The following is a 16,120-nucleotide window of genomic DNA, read 5'->3' on the forward strand; positions in this document are numbered from 1 at the left end:
ATTAGCTTTAGGGAGAACATAGGATTAGAGCTAGATACTGAAAGACAGATGGTATTTAGCACAGATTACTTTATTATTTATTTACTTATTGTTTTTAGATGTTTTATTTACTTTTGAAAGAGAAGAGCAGGTGAGGGGCAAAGAGGGAGACAGAGGATCCAAAGCAGGCTCTGCTGGTAGCAGAGACCCTAATGTGGGGGTCGAACTTAAGAACCTGAGAGCTGAGCGATCATGACCTGAGCCAAAGTCGGATGCTTAACCAACTGAGCCACCAGGCGCCCCTGTTATTTATTTTTTTTTAAGGTTTATTTTGAGAGAGAGTGAGCAAGGGAGGGGCAGAGGGAGAGCGAGAAACCCAAGCAGGCTCCGTGCTGACATGGGGCTCAGTCTCACCAACCATGAAATCATGACCTGAGCTGAAACCAAGAGTTGGATGCTTAACTGACTGAGCCACCCACGTGCCCCAGCACAGATTACTTTAAATCAATAGTTCTTAAAAGTGATCTGTGGATTGTTTTTAGAGGGGCTCCATGAGGTCACAACTATGTTCATGATAATACTAAGTCACCATTGACTCTTCACTCTGGTCATTAGCACTTATGCAAAAACGGTGGTGGCTGAAACTGCTGGTTCCAATACTAATAAAGATAGTAGTACCATATTGTGTTAGTAATTTATATAATCCTTACCATCACACATCCACTTTTTGGGAGTGGGGAAAGACCCGCTTAACTTAATGTCCTTGAACCTGTAAAATCATTAATAGCCTTTATGTAGACATCTTTTTAGTATTCTTTGAGGCATAATGGGAAGTATAGCAGTTACTTCCAGAAGTTTTTGTGATTATTTGAATTGTGAGCTGAATTAGCTGCCTACTCATTTCCACCCACAGAGCACTCTTTACTTCAAAAGAATGACAGACAGGCAGGCTATGGTTTTTCAAACTTGGGTATTTGGCAGACATCATCTTGAAAATGAAGAAAGTGAGCTTGTCAGTAAGGAAAACAATTGGTATTTGTGACCAATGATACAGTTTAAGCTTTGAAGCACAAACGAGAATTTTGGAAAACTTATATCCACTTCCATGATCTTGACAGCTTTTCAAATTTTTTTAAATGTTTGTTTATTTTTGAGAGACAGCACAAGTGGGGGAGGAACAGAGAGAGAGGGAGACACAGAATCTGAAGCAGGCTCCAGGCCCCGAGCTGTCAGCACAGAAGCCTGACACAGGGCTCAAACTCACGATCCGCCAGATCATGACCTGAGCTGAAGTTGGACACTTAACCGACCGAGCCACCCAGGCGCCCCCCAGTTTTTTTTAACGAGTATGAAGAGATCTCAAGACCAAAAATCTTGAAGCCGTAAATACAGGGCATTTATTGTCACTACTTAGTTTTTTCCTACAAAGTGTATCTGTTTAGAGAGAAATAATAAGTACCATGGTTGGGAGGAATAAGTTAGCATTTTTTAAACATGAGGAAATTAGATCACATAAGAGGGGAGTCTGGACTTAATAAGGTGGATTTCTGGGAGAGTGGTGGATTGGTTGGTTAAGGTATTTAAGTTACTATCTATAGTGCAAATATTTCCTATGGTAATTTGTTTACTTGATTAGTTTAAACAGTACTTGAAAGAATAGTTGGTTGGAGAACTGTTGGTTCAGATTAAATTGCTTTATCTTCCAAAGGGTAACCTTGTGTACTAAATGCTTTCCATGTATTAATTCATTTAATCCTCAACAATCTTGTGTGTTACATCTACTAATAATAATCTCCCTTTTACAGATGAGAAACCTTGAGATTTCAGGGAGATTTCAGAACTTTGTCAAGGTGATGCAGCTAGTAAGCGGTGAACTGGGATTTGAATTTAGGCAGTTGGCAGTCTATTTCCATAGATTATGGCTTTACAAATCTGTAAAAAGAATAAAGGAAAATGTTACTTTCCTTTGATAGGACCATCCTGTGTTTTAAAATTAAAGCTTTTTGCACACTATTTCAACCTCTTAATAGTTACACAAATTTTAGATTCCTGAATTCAAAGTAAAGTATTAAAAACAAGATTACAAGAGCACTAAAGCAGATTTTTGAATGTTGGGATCCTCCTACCTTATATCAGAATAGAGTGCCTGCTCTGTCAGAAACGGAGATTGCCGCTTTCCTATTTATAGTCTCATTTAGACCTCATAGCAGCCTTTGAAGTAGATTTTCATTTTGATCATTTTATAGAAGTAGATTTTGATTTAATTTTATAGATTAGAGCTGAGATTAATTGGCTTGAGATACCAAATTAATGACAAGAGGAGCTTTCAAAGTCTGCCTGATTTTGGAGTGTTTGCTTTATTACCGAGCTTTTGTTCCAAGAAGTGCTTGGATACCCAGAGATTAGAGTCTTGCCACTGGTTCAGGTAGTAGTTTTGGTGTTGCAGGTGGTTTCTGGTCTAATTGTTGCCTAAAGGTTTGATGTTTTACTCTTCTTCTTAATTTCATACTATAATCATACTAAAGGACCAGTGATAGTGGTATGTCCGTAGAATGGCGATAGATTTTCAGTTTATAAACCTTTCTTTAGAAATGTTTGACCACAGAGGCACCTGGGTGGTTCAGTCAGTTGAGCGTCGGACTTCGGCTCAGGTCATGATTTCAGTTTATAAGTTGGGTTTGTGAGTTCGAGCCCCATATCAGGGCTCCCTGCTGTCAGCACCGAGCCTGCTTTGGATCCTCTGTCCCACTCTCTCTGCCCCTCCCCCACTTGCGCTCTCCCAAAAATATAAAAAATAAATAAAAGAAGACCAAGTATTTGACCACAGTCAGGATTGAATGTTTTAAGTTCCTATTAGTGGAGGCAAGTTGAGCCTATCCCAGGAAGGGCAGCCAAGACTACATGACATGTCGGTTTATGTGGTTCCTTAATTTTAATGCACTTCCAAGTCAAAGCATTGATGGTATTAGATCATTCTTGGATCAAAGCATGTGTTAGAAACTATTACTAATGTATCCTGCTGTGGTAGATTGACTGGTTTGGAGGAAAAAGTCATTGCTTGACCCCCATATGTGTATCTTAAGTGTTTTCACAACCTAAGAGCTTAATTGTATTTGTAGATGGAGAAAAATCTTTTATCTCTAACCTCAAGGGCCACATAATCTATCCATTGACTAGATTAAGGTTCAGTGCCTCATCTTAAGAATGATACCATTTCTGGGGCGCCTGGGTGTTTCAGTTGCTTAAGCATCCAACTTCAGCTCGGGTCATAATCTCCCGGTTTGTGAGTTTGAGCCCCACATCGGGCTCTTTGCTGACAGCTCAGAACCTGGAGCCTGCTTCAGATTCTGTGTCTCCCTCTGTCTCTTCCCCTCCCCCACCTATGCTGGTGTGCTCGCTCTCTCAAAAAATGAATAAACGTTAAAAAAAAGAGAGCCATATCACTTAGCACTGGATAATGAACATTTACAGAGAGGTGTTGGATGTGGGCTTCTAGTGGTATCTTGCTGCTTTCTGTCCCACTTAACATTAAGAGACAGTGGTTGTCATCAAAAGCAGGTTTTTAAATTGCTAGAGAAAACAGTGTGAATTTTTAATGTGTGTTTACTTTGGAATGAGAGAGAGAGTGTGTGTGTGTGAATGGGTGAGAGGAAGAGAGAGAAACACGGAATCTGAAGCAGCCTCCAGGCTCTGATCTCTCAGCCGAGAGCCTGACACAGGGCTTGAACTCACGAACTGCGAAATAATGACCTGAGGCAAAGTCGGACATTTAATCGACTGAGCTACCCACGTGCCCCAATACTGTGAATTTTTAAATCAAATTATATTTCAGCAAGGTTCATATGGATTATGTAGCCTCAGTGCTTGAGTTTAAGATGTTTTTTAGGGGCGCCTGGGTGGCGCAGTCGGTTAAGCGTCCGACTTCAGCCAGGTCACGATCTCGCGGTCCGCGAGTTCGAGCCCCGCGTCGGGCTCTGGGCTGATGGCTCAGAGCCTGGAGCCTGTTTCCGATTCTGTGTCTCCCTCTCTCTCTGCCCCTCCCCCGTTCAAGCTCTGTCTCTCTCTGTCCCAAAAATGTTGAAAAAAAAAAATTTTTTTTTAAAAAAAAGATGTTTTTTAATTTCGTGTTTGACTTAAATATCCTTTTCCATTTTAATTACATTTGTATTAAAAACAATGTACTATGCTATAGAAGAATTTTATAAATGCAGGTATGTCAGTAGTCAATCTTTGTCTCATAGTTGGAAGTTGTGATGTCTCACCTGCCTCTTAAATAATGCTATGTTTCGGGGCGCCTGGGTGGCGCAGTCGGTTAAGCGTCCGACTTCAGCCAGGTCACGATCTCGCGGTCCGTGAGTTCGAGCCCCGCGTCGGGCTCTGTGCTGACAGCTCAGAGCCTGGAGCCTGTTTCCGATTCTGTGTCTCCCTCTCTCTCTGCCCCTCCCCCGTTCATGCTCTGTCTCTCTCTGTCCCAAAAATAAATAAACGTTGAAAAAAAAAAAAATAATGCTATGTTTCCCCTTTGAATTCAGATTCTTAACAGTGTCCCAGCATTATCACTTATATTGTACTACAGTAGATGAATGAAATTTAGGAGGTTGCACTGTATATTTAGTAGGATATTCTCTGAAGTTTTTTTAGTATGTTTTGCAAAAAGCTGTTAGTCCTTTCCTCCCTTCCATTTTTTTAATTTGCTCACCTCCACAATTTTCTTTTCCTTGTCACTGCTGCTTTCTGATTAGTGCTGCTTTGTTGTTTTTCCTTTTCTTACTCTTTTTTTTGAGAGAGCGAGCACTCACGTGTGTGCTGGAGTGGGGGGTGGGGGTGGGGGGTAGGGAGAGAGAATCTCCTGTGGGCTCCTAGCACAGAGCCGGATGCAGGCTCTATCCCGTATCCCCATGACTGTGAGATCATGACCTGAGCCGAAACCAGAAACCAACTGTTGGAAACTTAACCAGTAGAGCCACCCAAGTGCCCCCTGTTCTTACTCTTTCCATCTTGGTCTTCTCCCTATGTTTGCCTCTTTCCTCTGGCTTCTTAGTCTGGAAAATATACCTTTTATTTCCCATTCATCAGTTTAAGAAATGAATATACTTAATTGCCTCTTTAGTGTCAAAATCAATTGAATGAATTCTGTATCTTCAGTATCTAACATTAGAGTTGAATGAAACCACATCTGATTTATGAATCTCCTCTATAAAATAGCCAAATAATCATCTTATTTTTCCTTAAAAATCTCTGGAAGAGTAGATGGAGCTGTCTGACTAGATGGCCTATTCCAAGTTTGGACCACTCATACAAATCTCTCTTACTGAGCAGAAATCTGCCTCTTGCTAAATTTAACTAGTCTCGTCTAGAGCCATTCTTGTCATAATTCTTTAAACCTTCGTGATGGTTTCTAGTTTCTTGACCACTCTTGCTTTCCTGGATATTCTCCAGTTTGTCAGTGTCTGTTTTGATACTTTTTTTTTTAAGAAGCAATATATTCTAGATTTGGTGTCATTAATACCTTATAGAACTTAATCATTTTCCTTAATTTTGATTCCTCATTCTATTAATATCTTGGAATCACATCCTTTTTGGTAGGTGTATCACCCTATTGAGGCAGAAAAAAAATGGAGCATAATTTTAGTAGTACAGGTCAGATTTCCTAGTTGGAGTTCACAAGTTAGTTGTGGTTTTGAGCACATAGCATAGCTGGGCCTCATTGTCTTTTGTAGGATAGGGATAATTTAGTTTGTATCTATCTCACGGGTAACTTTTGGAAGGATCAAATTAAATAATTTAAGTGTCAGAAATGTCAACTTCATGATCTTTTTTCTTAGTTGTTTAATGTGTCACCATTTAACTTTATAGTTACTTTTAAAACTGATTTTTTTCTTTCTTGTGATTCTGTGGCTTGCCTCAACTGAAGCTCTTCACATGGTATATTGGCTGGAGTCACTCATTGCTGCATTTGGCTGGAGCCGACATATCCAAATGACTTACTTAACATGTCCCATTCCTTGGGCTAACTTGTCTTGTCCCTTCTCTCCAGCAAGGTGGTTTGACTCTTTACGGGCTGGATATGGGTTCCAAGAGCAAAATGGAAAGCTGCCAGTCCTCTTAAGCGTTAGGCTCAGAAATGGAACTCAGTCACTTCCACTGCATTCTCTTGTTCAGAGCAAGTCATCAAAGTTAGTCCGAACTCAAGAGAAAGGGAATAAATTCCACACCTCAGCAGGAGGAAGAATGGCATATGTGGACAGGAATGGAGGGGAATTAGTGGTGGGCATCTTTAGAGAGTGTCTACCACAATTCTGGTTTTTTTATATTATAGTTAGCTTATCGAACCAAATGTTAGCCGGCCCCTTTATTTATTAATCTTTAATATCCAGTCTTCTTGTTTAAGTTTTAATGGTTCTTAGCTTTATGTCATTGGAAGATATGATTGCTGTTTATTTGCCACTTACTGCTTTTTCAGCTCTTTACTTGTAACAGCTTTATTGAGGTGTAACTGACAAAGAACTGCACGTTTTCATAGTGTACAGTTTGATGAGCTTGCTTTCTCAACTTGTAGTCAGCATTTCATTCACCAGAAATACTTGTCACTGTTGATTAACTTAATTTGGTTCTTTTGGTCAATCATTAGGCCAGTAAACTGCTTGACTACTGTTGTCTTGCCTTCCTATTACTTGTGCTTTCTGATTAATGTCTTTTAAAGTTTTTTTTTTGTTACTGTTTTAGTCAGATACTATGGCTAATTTGGCATTCACTTTGGAGGAAGAGGTGCTTAATTGCAGTTTAAAAAAATTCCCATATGAAATTTTCACTCCAACATAAAACAGCGTTTTTGGGGATACAGAAGTTAATACTCCTAAAAGATGGGTTACTAATTTCTTGACACCTTGCATAAGTAACTTCCACAAATTATATACTTTAAAGTTTTACGTACATCTTAAGTGATGATTCACTCTTAACTGCACGTGTTTGTGGCCCTCATCTTGACCTAGAATGGGTTAAAGTCTTTGAAAAGTGAAGGTCATGACTGGGCCGTATTATTCTTTTTTTAATTTTCTTTTTAATGTTTTATTCATTTTTGAGACAGAGACAGAGCGTGAGCAGGGGAGGGACAGAGAGACAGCCAGACACAGAATCCGAAGCAGGTTCCAGGCTCCAGGCTCTAGGCTCTGAGCTGTCAGCACAGAGCCCGATGCGGGGTTCAAACTCACAAACCCGAGATCACGACCTGAGCCGAAGTCAGATGCTCAGCCGACTGAGCCACCCAGGCGCCCCTGGGCCGTATTATTCTTAGTTTCATTTGTATTCTTTGCCAGAACAGTTGTCCACAAACTTAGAGACTATCTTGCCCGTCATTGTATTCTTAGTGTTTTTAGCACAGTGGAATTAGGTGAATGTGAAAAATACTGAAGCAGTAAAATTTGAAATATAAATGCATAGGTGACAAATTACTTTCTCATGATTGAGCTTAGTTATTGTCACTTCTTTTACTTGAAAATACTTTTTTTTTTCTTTTTCTTTTTTTGAGAGAATATGTGAGAGAACAGAGGGAGTGGGAGAGAGAGAATCTAAGGCAGGCTCCACTTCCAGTATGGAGCACAATGTGGGCCTTGGTCTTACAACCATGAGATCATGACCTGAGCCAAAATCAAGAGTCAGACACATAACTGAGGCCCCCAGGCACCTAAAAATATTCTTAATGTAATGTTACATATGTAAATGAGCCAGAGAACAGTTCACAGTTGACTTGTATATATACACGGAGCCTTCTTTAAATTTGCATATTTTTCTTTTGCTATTTGATCTGAAATTATTTGTGAATTCTGGTTAATCACATATTTTTCTTTAATTAGACATCATAGTCTAATCCTTAGCCTAGTCTGTCAGAAATAGAATTTACCCTTCTAAGTGTAGAGTTGCCACCGTTTAAACCTAGACTGACTTCAAAGCCACTCTGCTATGCCACCTTCCATAGTTGAACGAATAATGTATTTTTATAAAACTTGAAAAGGCCTAATCATTTGTTTCTAAGTGACATTTTTAAAAATCACATTCACATCAGTGAAAAATCCACTGATTATATTAAATGGAGCAGTGGTTTTTGGAGGTAGATCCCAAAAGAGCTGCCATAGTTAGGGTTCAAAGAGTGCTCATGTCCTACAGAACATGGTATTCAAAGGACAAAACACTTGGAACTGAGAGATCTTTGAACACAAGGGTTATGGGTGTGGTTGTAATATAGTTTTTGTTTCCTAATCGAAGTGTTCATCTGATTTCAGGCTAGTAGTTTCAAATATTGGTTAATAATAACAGGAAACATTTTAGATTGACTTCTCACCTTCAACCCCTTCCCATAATGCTGTGCAGCTTGGCCCTACTGCTGTGTTGGCCACTACCCACTTCATCTGGGTATCTGTAGCTTCTAACTGTTTTGCATATAAGTAGGTGTTATTAGACTGAAATACTGGGTGACTGCCAGAAGAATAGAAACCAAGAATTAACTCTTTTCCTTGTAAAAACTGACTAGTTTGGGACTAAGCCTCGTTGAAAATTGACTTCCCTTGATTCCTAGGGTATTTTTAGTTAGGAAAATTGGGGGTGGTGAGATGATTTTGGTTTTTGATTATTAACTTTTGCCTAATTGTACTACTGGAATTCTCTTTCTCCCCTTTAAAAGAAAAAAAAATCACTAGTTTGTTGTGCCTTCTCCCCTGAATCCAGCCATCTAATTTTTTGCTTTGTATCAATTACAGAATGTAATTATTATTAGCATGTTAGGGTTTAAATTAATTTAAATTGTTAATAAAAAACAAAATTATAGGATGAAGTTTTATCTATTGTCTGGTGTCATCTGTAAACATGTATTTTATTAGCTAAACATCACTTTAATGAATTTACAGGTTTACTCTTCAGATCTTTAATTCTCATAATCCTATCTACCTACTGTCCTAATTAGAAACAGTTAAACTTTTGACTTTGAACAACTTTCTGCCTGTTGTGAGGTTTTGCTTGAATTGTGTTCTTCTAAATGAAATTAATTTTGTTCTGCTTTCTCTTTATGCATTCTAAGAGTGTCCGTTACATTATTGGTTTTTGCTTGTGTCATAATCCTCCAGAGTCCCAAAAGGTTCATCTCTTACATTCTTTTCCTTCTAATGACTACCTTGAAAATGGAAAGTTTGACAGCCTGTTAGAAAAAGCTTGTTGGGAGCTGTGCTGCTTTCACATTCACTGAAACATTGTCATTTTTATCAGCATGTATATAGATAGCAAAATGTGAGGGAGGTACATATTCAAAATGTATCATCCTTAAGTAATAAATTCAACACTAACTTCAGATTTTAAGTATTGCTGTCCAAAGCATCCTTCTTTTAAACCACGAATTCCTGGGCCTACTACATTAACAATTGTATTATTGGCAATAACGGTATTAAAATTTTGTCACTTAAGCTACATACAGTATGCTCTTAAGAAATGCAGATTTTTTTTTAGTCTTATAATGATTTTATTCTTATTATGACTGTTTCTTTTCTTCTAAAGTCTCTTTTGGAAAAGTTTTTGATCCCCAATGCTTCACAAGCAGAGAGCAAAGTCTTCTATTTGAAAATGAAAGGAGACTACTATCGTTACTTGGCTGAGGTTGCTGCTGGTGATGACAAGAAAGGTATACTGTGTTTTTCAATGTGTTTGTTGAGTTTGTATAATATAACACAGTATGGAAATAGTCTTTTTTTTTTGTTTATTTTTTTGAGAGAGAGTGAGCAGCGGGGAGGGGTAGAGAGAGGGGGAGAGAGAGAATCCCAAGCAGGCTCCATGCTGTCCGCACAGAGCCCAACACAGGGCTTGAACTCATAAACCGTGAAATCATGACCTGAGCCGAAATCAAGACTCAGACACTTAACCATCTGAGCCACACAGGCGCCTCTCGGATATCGCGGGTTGTGTTTTTTAATTGCTTAGAGCACGAAATGAAGAGCAGTAATTAATTTTTTTAAAGTCCTGAGAAGGTACATCTACTGCCTAATATTGGTGTTCTAAAATGTTCACTTGCTGAAAAGCCAATTTTGTGCATAAGAATGTTTCCTTAAAATTTTAAGAAATCATGATCACAGCATAACTGTAGAGCAGTACAGACTAATTACTAAAAATGTAATAATTCTGAGGTGATTTGTTTTTGTCTTGACGTTGACCAGTGGCTAGTATGTTCCTGGAGAAGGTTTTTGTTTGTTTTTTAATTTATCAGCCTCATTCAGTTAAGGTTGCTACAGCTTAATATTTCAGAGGATATCACTGGATATTAAAGGTTTGGTTTGAAGGAGGAAGATGAAGTGCAAACTTTGTCAGTACATTTTGGTGTGTTTTATTACCCAGGGATTGTGGATCAGTCACAACAAGCATACCAGGAAGCTTTTGAGATCAGCAAAAAGGAAATGCAACCAACACACCCTATCAGATTGGGTCTGGCCCTTAACTTCTCTGTGTTCTATTATGAGATTCTGAACTCCCCGGAGAAAGCCTGCTCTCTTGCAAAGACAGTAGGTATTTTACCTGTTTTGTGGAAATTTAGTAATCCTTATTATTTGAGCACTTAAATGTACTTTTTCGATCATAGGCTTTTGATGAAGCCATTGCTGAACTCGATACATTAAGTGAAGAGTCCTACAAAGACAGCACGCTAATAATGCAATTACTGAGAGACAACTTGACAGTAAGTACATAACAAACATCATTAATGACCACTGTGGTTGAAATTCTGTTGTTTCATTGATAAATACAGGAATATTTTCTCACCTCCTTATTGAATGCAAAATACTATCTGCTATTTAGAGCTGTGAAGAAAAACCACCTTTGCAGAAACAAATAATAAATAGGTCAAGGACCAAAAATGTATACTTTGATTAGTTACATATCTGTTGTTACAATTTTAGTTCTTAAAAATCATTTTTTAACCCATGGTTTTCAACTTTTAATCACATAGACTGTTTTATTTTCTGTTCCGATCTGAGTGTTTCCATTTGTTCCATTTTAGTCACAGAAGAATTTAGTTTTTAGTATCAAAAGTATAGTAAAGTTTTATGTTTAAGTTCTGTTAAAAATGATTTTCTTTAAAAAAAAATAGTTTTCTTAAAGTTGCTTCCATATGTACTCCATCAGTAAGTTCAGTTACAAAATTGCAGATATTCTGTGGAATCTAAATGGAACTGTATTTTGCCTAGCTAGCCTTTTGTTTAAAGAAAAAAAAAAAAAGGCTTTTTATGGGACGTTATGCTTATCCCTTCTTAGGATGCTCCAGACTGAAAGAAAGAAGTACGATGCCTTTTTAAAACAGTTTTTTATTTGAATTGGGATCCAGATAAAGTCTACACCTTACAAAGTGGTTGTATCGTCTTTTTAGTCCCATAGGTTTTTCCATTCTCCTTCAGATAAATATTAAATTTGAAGTTTTGAGGCTTAAGTGACAAAATTATCAAATTCTGCTGTGCCAGGTAATGAACTAGGAGTGAAGATTGCAGTCAGTGTAGAGCTTGAGGACTGTATATCATCATTTCATATATTTTACTTCTAAGCTTTATTCCAGTTCACTGCCGGTTTTCTGAACCTGTTCAATATTCTAGTATTGAATACTCTCAGCAAAGGTTTTTGAACTGCATCATGTACTTTATTATTACTATAAACAAAATTATTTTAGAAAGTGTAACTGGGGGCTACCAGAAACTTGTGGGATTTTTTAGTCAAGAGAATAACCTGTAATTTCGTAAAGAATGAATTTCTTTTTTTTTTTTTTTTTTTTTAATTTTTTTCTAATGCTTATTTATCTTAGAGCGCCCGCACGCAAGCAGGGGAGGGGCAGAGAGAGAGGAAGACACAGAATCCAAAGCAGGCTCCAGCCTCTGAGCTGTCAGCACAGAGCCTGATGCTGGGCTTGAACTCAAAAACCATGAGATCATGACCTGAGCCGAAGTTGGCCACTTAATTGACTGAGCCACCCAGTGCCCCAAGAATGAATTTCTTACAACAAATGAAAGAAGCGCTTCAATTTGTTACCTCTTTTTAATATTAAGAATTTTCATATTTTCTAAAGGTTTGAAGTGATGAACCTTGTCATTCCTATAAGGTAGAAATTGGGGCCTGCTTACTGTTACAGTGTCATCACTTTTTGAGAGGGCGTGATCTGACACATGTACTTCCAGCTAAATTTTGGATGTTAGTATAGCATGAAGAGCATCCTGGAACAACTGAGTAAGAAGAAAAGGAAGGATTATATTCTGATTCTGTCACTAGTTACTGTGGCTTCTCTGAGCCTTGGTGGTATCACTGGGTATCATTATTAGTTGGTTAGATCATTTATCTGTTAAGTAAAGAAATTTTGTCAAAACTACCTAGTATTTGAGTCTGGATCTGGTTGACTAATAATTGCTAACGCATAACCCTAGTAGAAAAAATGTGTCAAGTTTTTTAAGGCATTTATGGAAAATTCAAGAATCTTTGAAGTTCAGAACTGGGAAGAGGTGTTAGAAGACAATTTCATCTTATAAACCCCTGTTTAATAGGAACACACAGGCTTCCAGAGGTCATTTAATTTAAATATGACCTTGGAAGAAGTCTCCTTTCCAGGCCAGAGATCTATTTGGTTAATAAATAAAGAAAGCTAGTGGGTGATTTGGGAGTTAGGAAAATATTGAGGTGTTTTCATTGTATAAGCAATATAAAATTTAAGATCATCTTGAATTAGGCCTTTTGTAATTATCTCTAAAAGTCATTATGAACTATTTAGATTTGCAAAAGTTAATATTTGAAGCCGCTGAACTAATTTTGAAATCATTTTTTTAACTTGCTGATAAACTTAATGAAAAATTAATAGAATCCATAGTCTTAATTACTTAATTACCTCTCAGAAGGTTGGGTTGTGACCAGTGTTTTGTATTCAGCTATTTATTTTGAATCCTACAGATTGACAAAGGTATGTTTCTCTAAGCTAAAAACATTAGAAAGCTAAATTTGTAATTTAATTCAGACTTGATATCCTCACTCTTGAATTTCATGGAGTGTGGGATTCCCTTTCGAGTGGGGAGTCTTAAGTTTTACCAAGGGAAAGTAGTCGACCTGAGCTTGAACATGGGTTGTATTAAGAGGATCTCTCATATTGGGGGTATTCAGGGCAGTCTGATATTCTCGTAGCTATTAATACTTAGTATTTTGTGGCTCTTCTGTGATGTTTATTTTGTCTTCTCTCATATGAATAATCAAGAATTTCTTGTATCTGACCTTGTTATTTGAAGACAACTCTTTGTACTTAAAATGTTTACGCAGTGGTTAGGGAGAAAATAAGGATGTTTTCCATCTTCATTGTTCTCTTCATTGCTGCTATTTTCTAAAGAAAGCCTTTCCGCAAAAGCTGTGGTTACATTTTGGTACCTTGATAAGTATATTAAGATTTTTTTTTTTTTTTTCTGAACTGTGCTGAAAAATTTTTTTTTTTTTTTTCTTTTTTTTTTTTTTTTAACCAGTTGTGGACATCGGATACCCAAGGAGATGAAGCTGAAGCAGGAGAAGGAGGGGAAAATTAACCGGCCTTCCAACTTTTGTCTGCCTCATTCTAAAATTTACACAGTAGACCATTTGTCATTCATGCTGTCCCACAAATAGTTTTTTGTTTACGATTTATGACAGGTTTATGTTACTTCTATTTGAATTTCTATATTTCCCATGTGGTTTTTATGTTTAATATTAGGGGAGTAGAGCCAGTTAACATTTAGGGAGTTATCTGTTTTCATCTTGAGGTGGCCAATATGGGGATGTGGAATTTTTATACTAGTATAAACGTTTGGCATAGTACTTTTGGTACATTGTGGCTTCACAAGGGCCAGTGTTAAAACTGCTTCCATGTCTAAGCAAAGAAAACTGCCTACATATTGGTTTGTCCTGGTGGGGAATAAAAGGGATAATTGGTTCCAGATACAGGTGTAGTTTTTGTGGGTACTTTAAGGTTTGGAGCACTTACAGGGCTGTAGTAGAAATGGGCGTCCCGTAGATATTACATGTTGAACCATGTGTATCTGTGGCGTACTCATTCTCAAATGTGCACACCTTTGACTACAGTTACAGAAGTGATCCTTTAGTTGTGACCCAATTTACTCTGGATAAGGGCAGAAACGGTTCACATTCCATTATTTGTAAAGTTACCTGCTGTTTGCTTTCATTATTTTTGCTACACTCATTTTATTTGTATTTAAATGTTTTAGGCAACCTAAGAACAAATGTACAAGTAAAGATGCAGTAAAACGAATTGCTTGATATCCATTACTTTATGTATATCAAGCACAGCAGCAAAACAAAAATCCCATGTATTTAACTTTTTTTAGGGGTTTTTTTTTTTTTTTTTTTTTGGTTTTTTTTTTTGGTTTTTTTTTGCTTTTGTGTTTTTTTTTTTTTTTTGATACTTGCCTAACATGCATGTGCTGTAAAAATAGTTAACAGGGAAATAACTTGAGATGACGGCTAGCTTTGTTTAATGTCTTATGAAATTTTCATGAACAATCCAAGCATAATTGTTAAGAACACGTGTATTAAGTTCATGTAAGTGGAATAAAAGTTTTATGAATGGACTTTTCAACTACTTTCTATACAGCTTTTCATGTAAATTAGTCTTTTGGTTCTGAAACTTCTCTAAAGGAAATTGTACATTTTTGGAAATTTATTCCTTATTCCCTGTTGGCAGCTAATGGGCTTTTACCAAGTTTAAGTACAAAGGTTATCATAACAACAAAATACTACTACTATAACTACTACTGTTCCCAACCACCGTGTCCCATATTTCTCCTTGTGTTTTTTTTTTTCCAGACGGGAGATTGATTGGAAAAAAAGTAATGTGTTCCATTTAAAATTTTGGTATATGGCATTTTCTGACTTAGGAAGCCACAATGTTTTTGTTCTTGGCCCATCATGACATTGGGTAGCATTAAGTTTTGTGCTTCCAAATCACTTTTGTTTTTAAGGATTTCTTGATCTTGTTATAGCCTGCCTTCAATTTTGATCTTTATTCTTTCTATTTGTCAGGTGTACAGGATTACCTTTTTTAGCCTTCTGTCTTGTCACCAACCATTCCTACTTTGGTGGCCGTGTACTTGGAAAAAAGGCCGCATGATTTTTCTGGCTCCACTCAATGTCTAAGGATACCTTGCTTCCTTTGCTTGCATCCCACAAACTATTTCCCTCATCCTATTTACTGCAGCAAATCTCTCCTTAGTTGATGAGATTGTGTTTATCTCCTTGTAAACCCTATCTTTCCTGAATGGTCTGTCATTGTCTGCCTTTAAAATCCTTCCTCTTCCTCTCTTTAAATAATGATGGGGCTAAGTTATACCCAAAGCTCACCCTACAGACTATTTCCTCAGTACCTTGCAGAAAACACCAAACAAAAATACCATTTTAAAAGAGGTGTATTTTTTTTTTTCTTTTAGAATGTAAGCTCCTCAAGAGCAGGGACAATGTTTTCTGTATGTTCTATTGTGCCTAGTACACTGTAAATGCTCAATAAATATTGATGATGGGAGGCAGTGAGTCTTGGTGATAAGGGTGAGAAACTGAAATCCCAAATACTGTTTTGTTGCTTGTTTTATTATGACCTCAGATTAAATTGGGAAATATCAGCCCTTTGGGACAGTTGTCCCAAATACTACATTCAAATAAAAGTGCAATGGAGGCCTTGGGGTCTTTCTTTCAAGGAGAAAAGATCTTTTATGCATTGGGGTAAGATAATCCTCTTCATGGCTCTTTTTTTACGATTTCTCCTGACCCCCAGGCCAAGGACATGAAGTAATCATTTATAGCTAAGGAACATTAAGCTAGACTTGATTCTCATTCAAGTAAACTATAAATAAAATCTAAAGCTTGTCACATTTGCCTATTTATGTGCATTAGTCATCTAAATTAGTTTGATATTGAAATAAATTGTGATAATACTTCATTAATATTAGCTGTTAATTTAATGTTTCTACGCACTAGTGCCCAATAGATGAAGGAAGATTCCAACCTGAGATTTTTTGCCTTGGGATTTGAATAATAAATTTTTATAACATTTCTTCAATTGTCCCAAATCCAGGCTTCATGTCTGTTTTTGTCAATGTAACGTGGTATTTCC

The 16,120-nt window shown here is 37.2% G+C and overlaps 1 protein-coding gene across 4 annotated transcripts in view; it reads left to right on the forward strand.

Moving 5' to 3' along the window:
* Window positions 1–15,876, forward strand: part of YWHAZ (tyrosine 3-monooxygenase/tryptophan 5-monooxygenase activation protein zeta) — a 34,432-nt gene extending 18,556 nt beyond the window's left edge. For all 4 annotated transcript variants that reach the window (XM_030304357.2, XM_032591957.1, XM_032591958.1 and 1 more), the window contains 4 exons: window positions 9,520–9,643; window positions 10,351–10,514; window positions 10,592–10,687; window positions 13,488–15,876. In XM_030304357.2, the coding sequence (XP_030160217.1) occupies window positions 9,520–9,643; window positions 10,351–10,514; window positions 10,592–10,687; window positions 13,488–13,547 (444 nt within the window). In that variant the 3' untranslated portion in view covers window positions 13,548–15,876. The remainder of the gene's footprint in view (window positions 1–9,519; window positions 9,644–10,350; window positions 10,515–10,591; window positions 10,688–13,487) is intronic.
* The last annotated feature ends 244 nt before the right edge of the window (window positions 15,877–16,120 follow it).

Source organism: Lynx canadensis, chromosome F2 (assembly GCF_007474595.2).
Source record: "Lynx canadensis isolate LIC74 chromosome F2, mLynCan4.pri.v2, whole genome shotgun sequence".
NCBI classification, from domain to species: Eukaryota; Metazoa; Chordata; class Mammalia; order Carnivora; family Felidae; genus Lynx; species Lynx canadensis.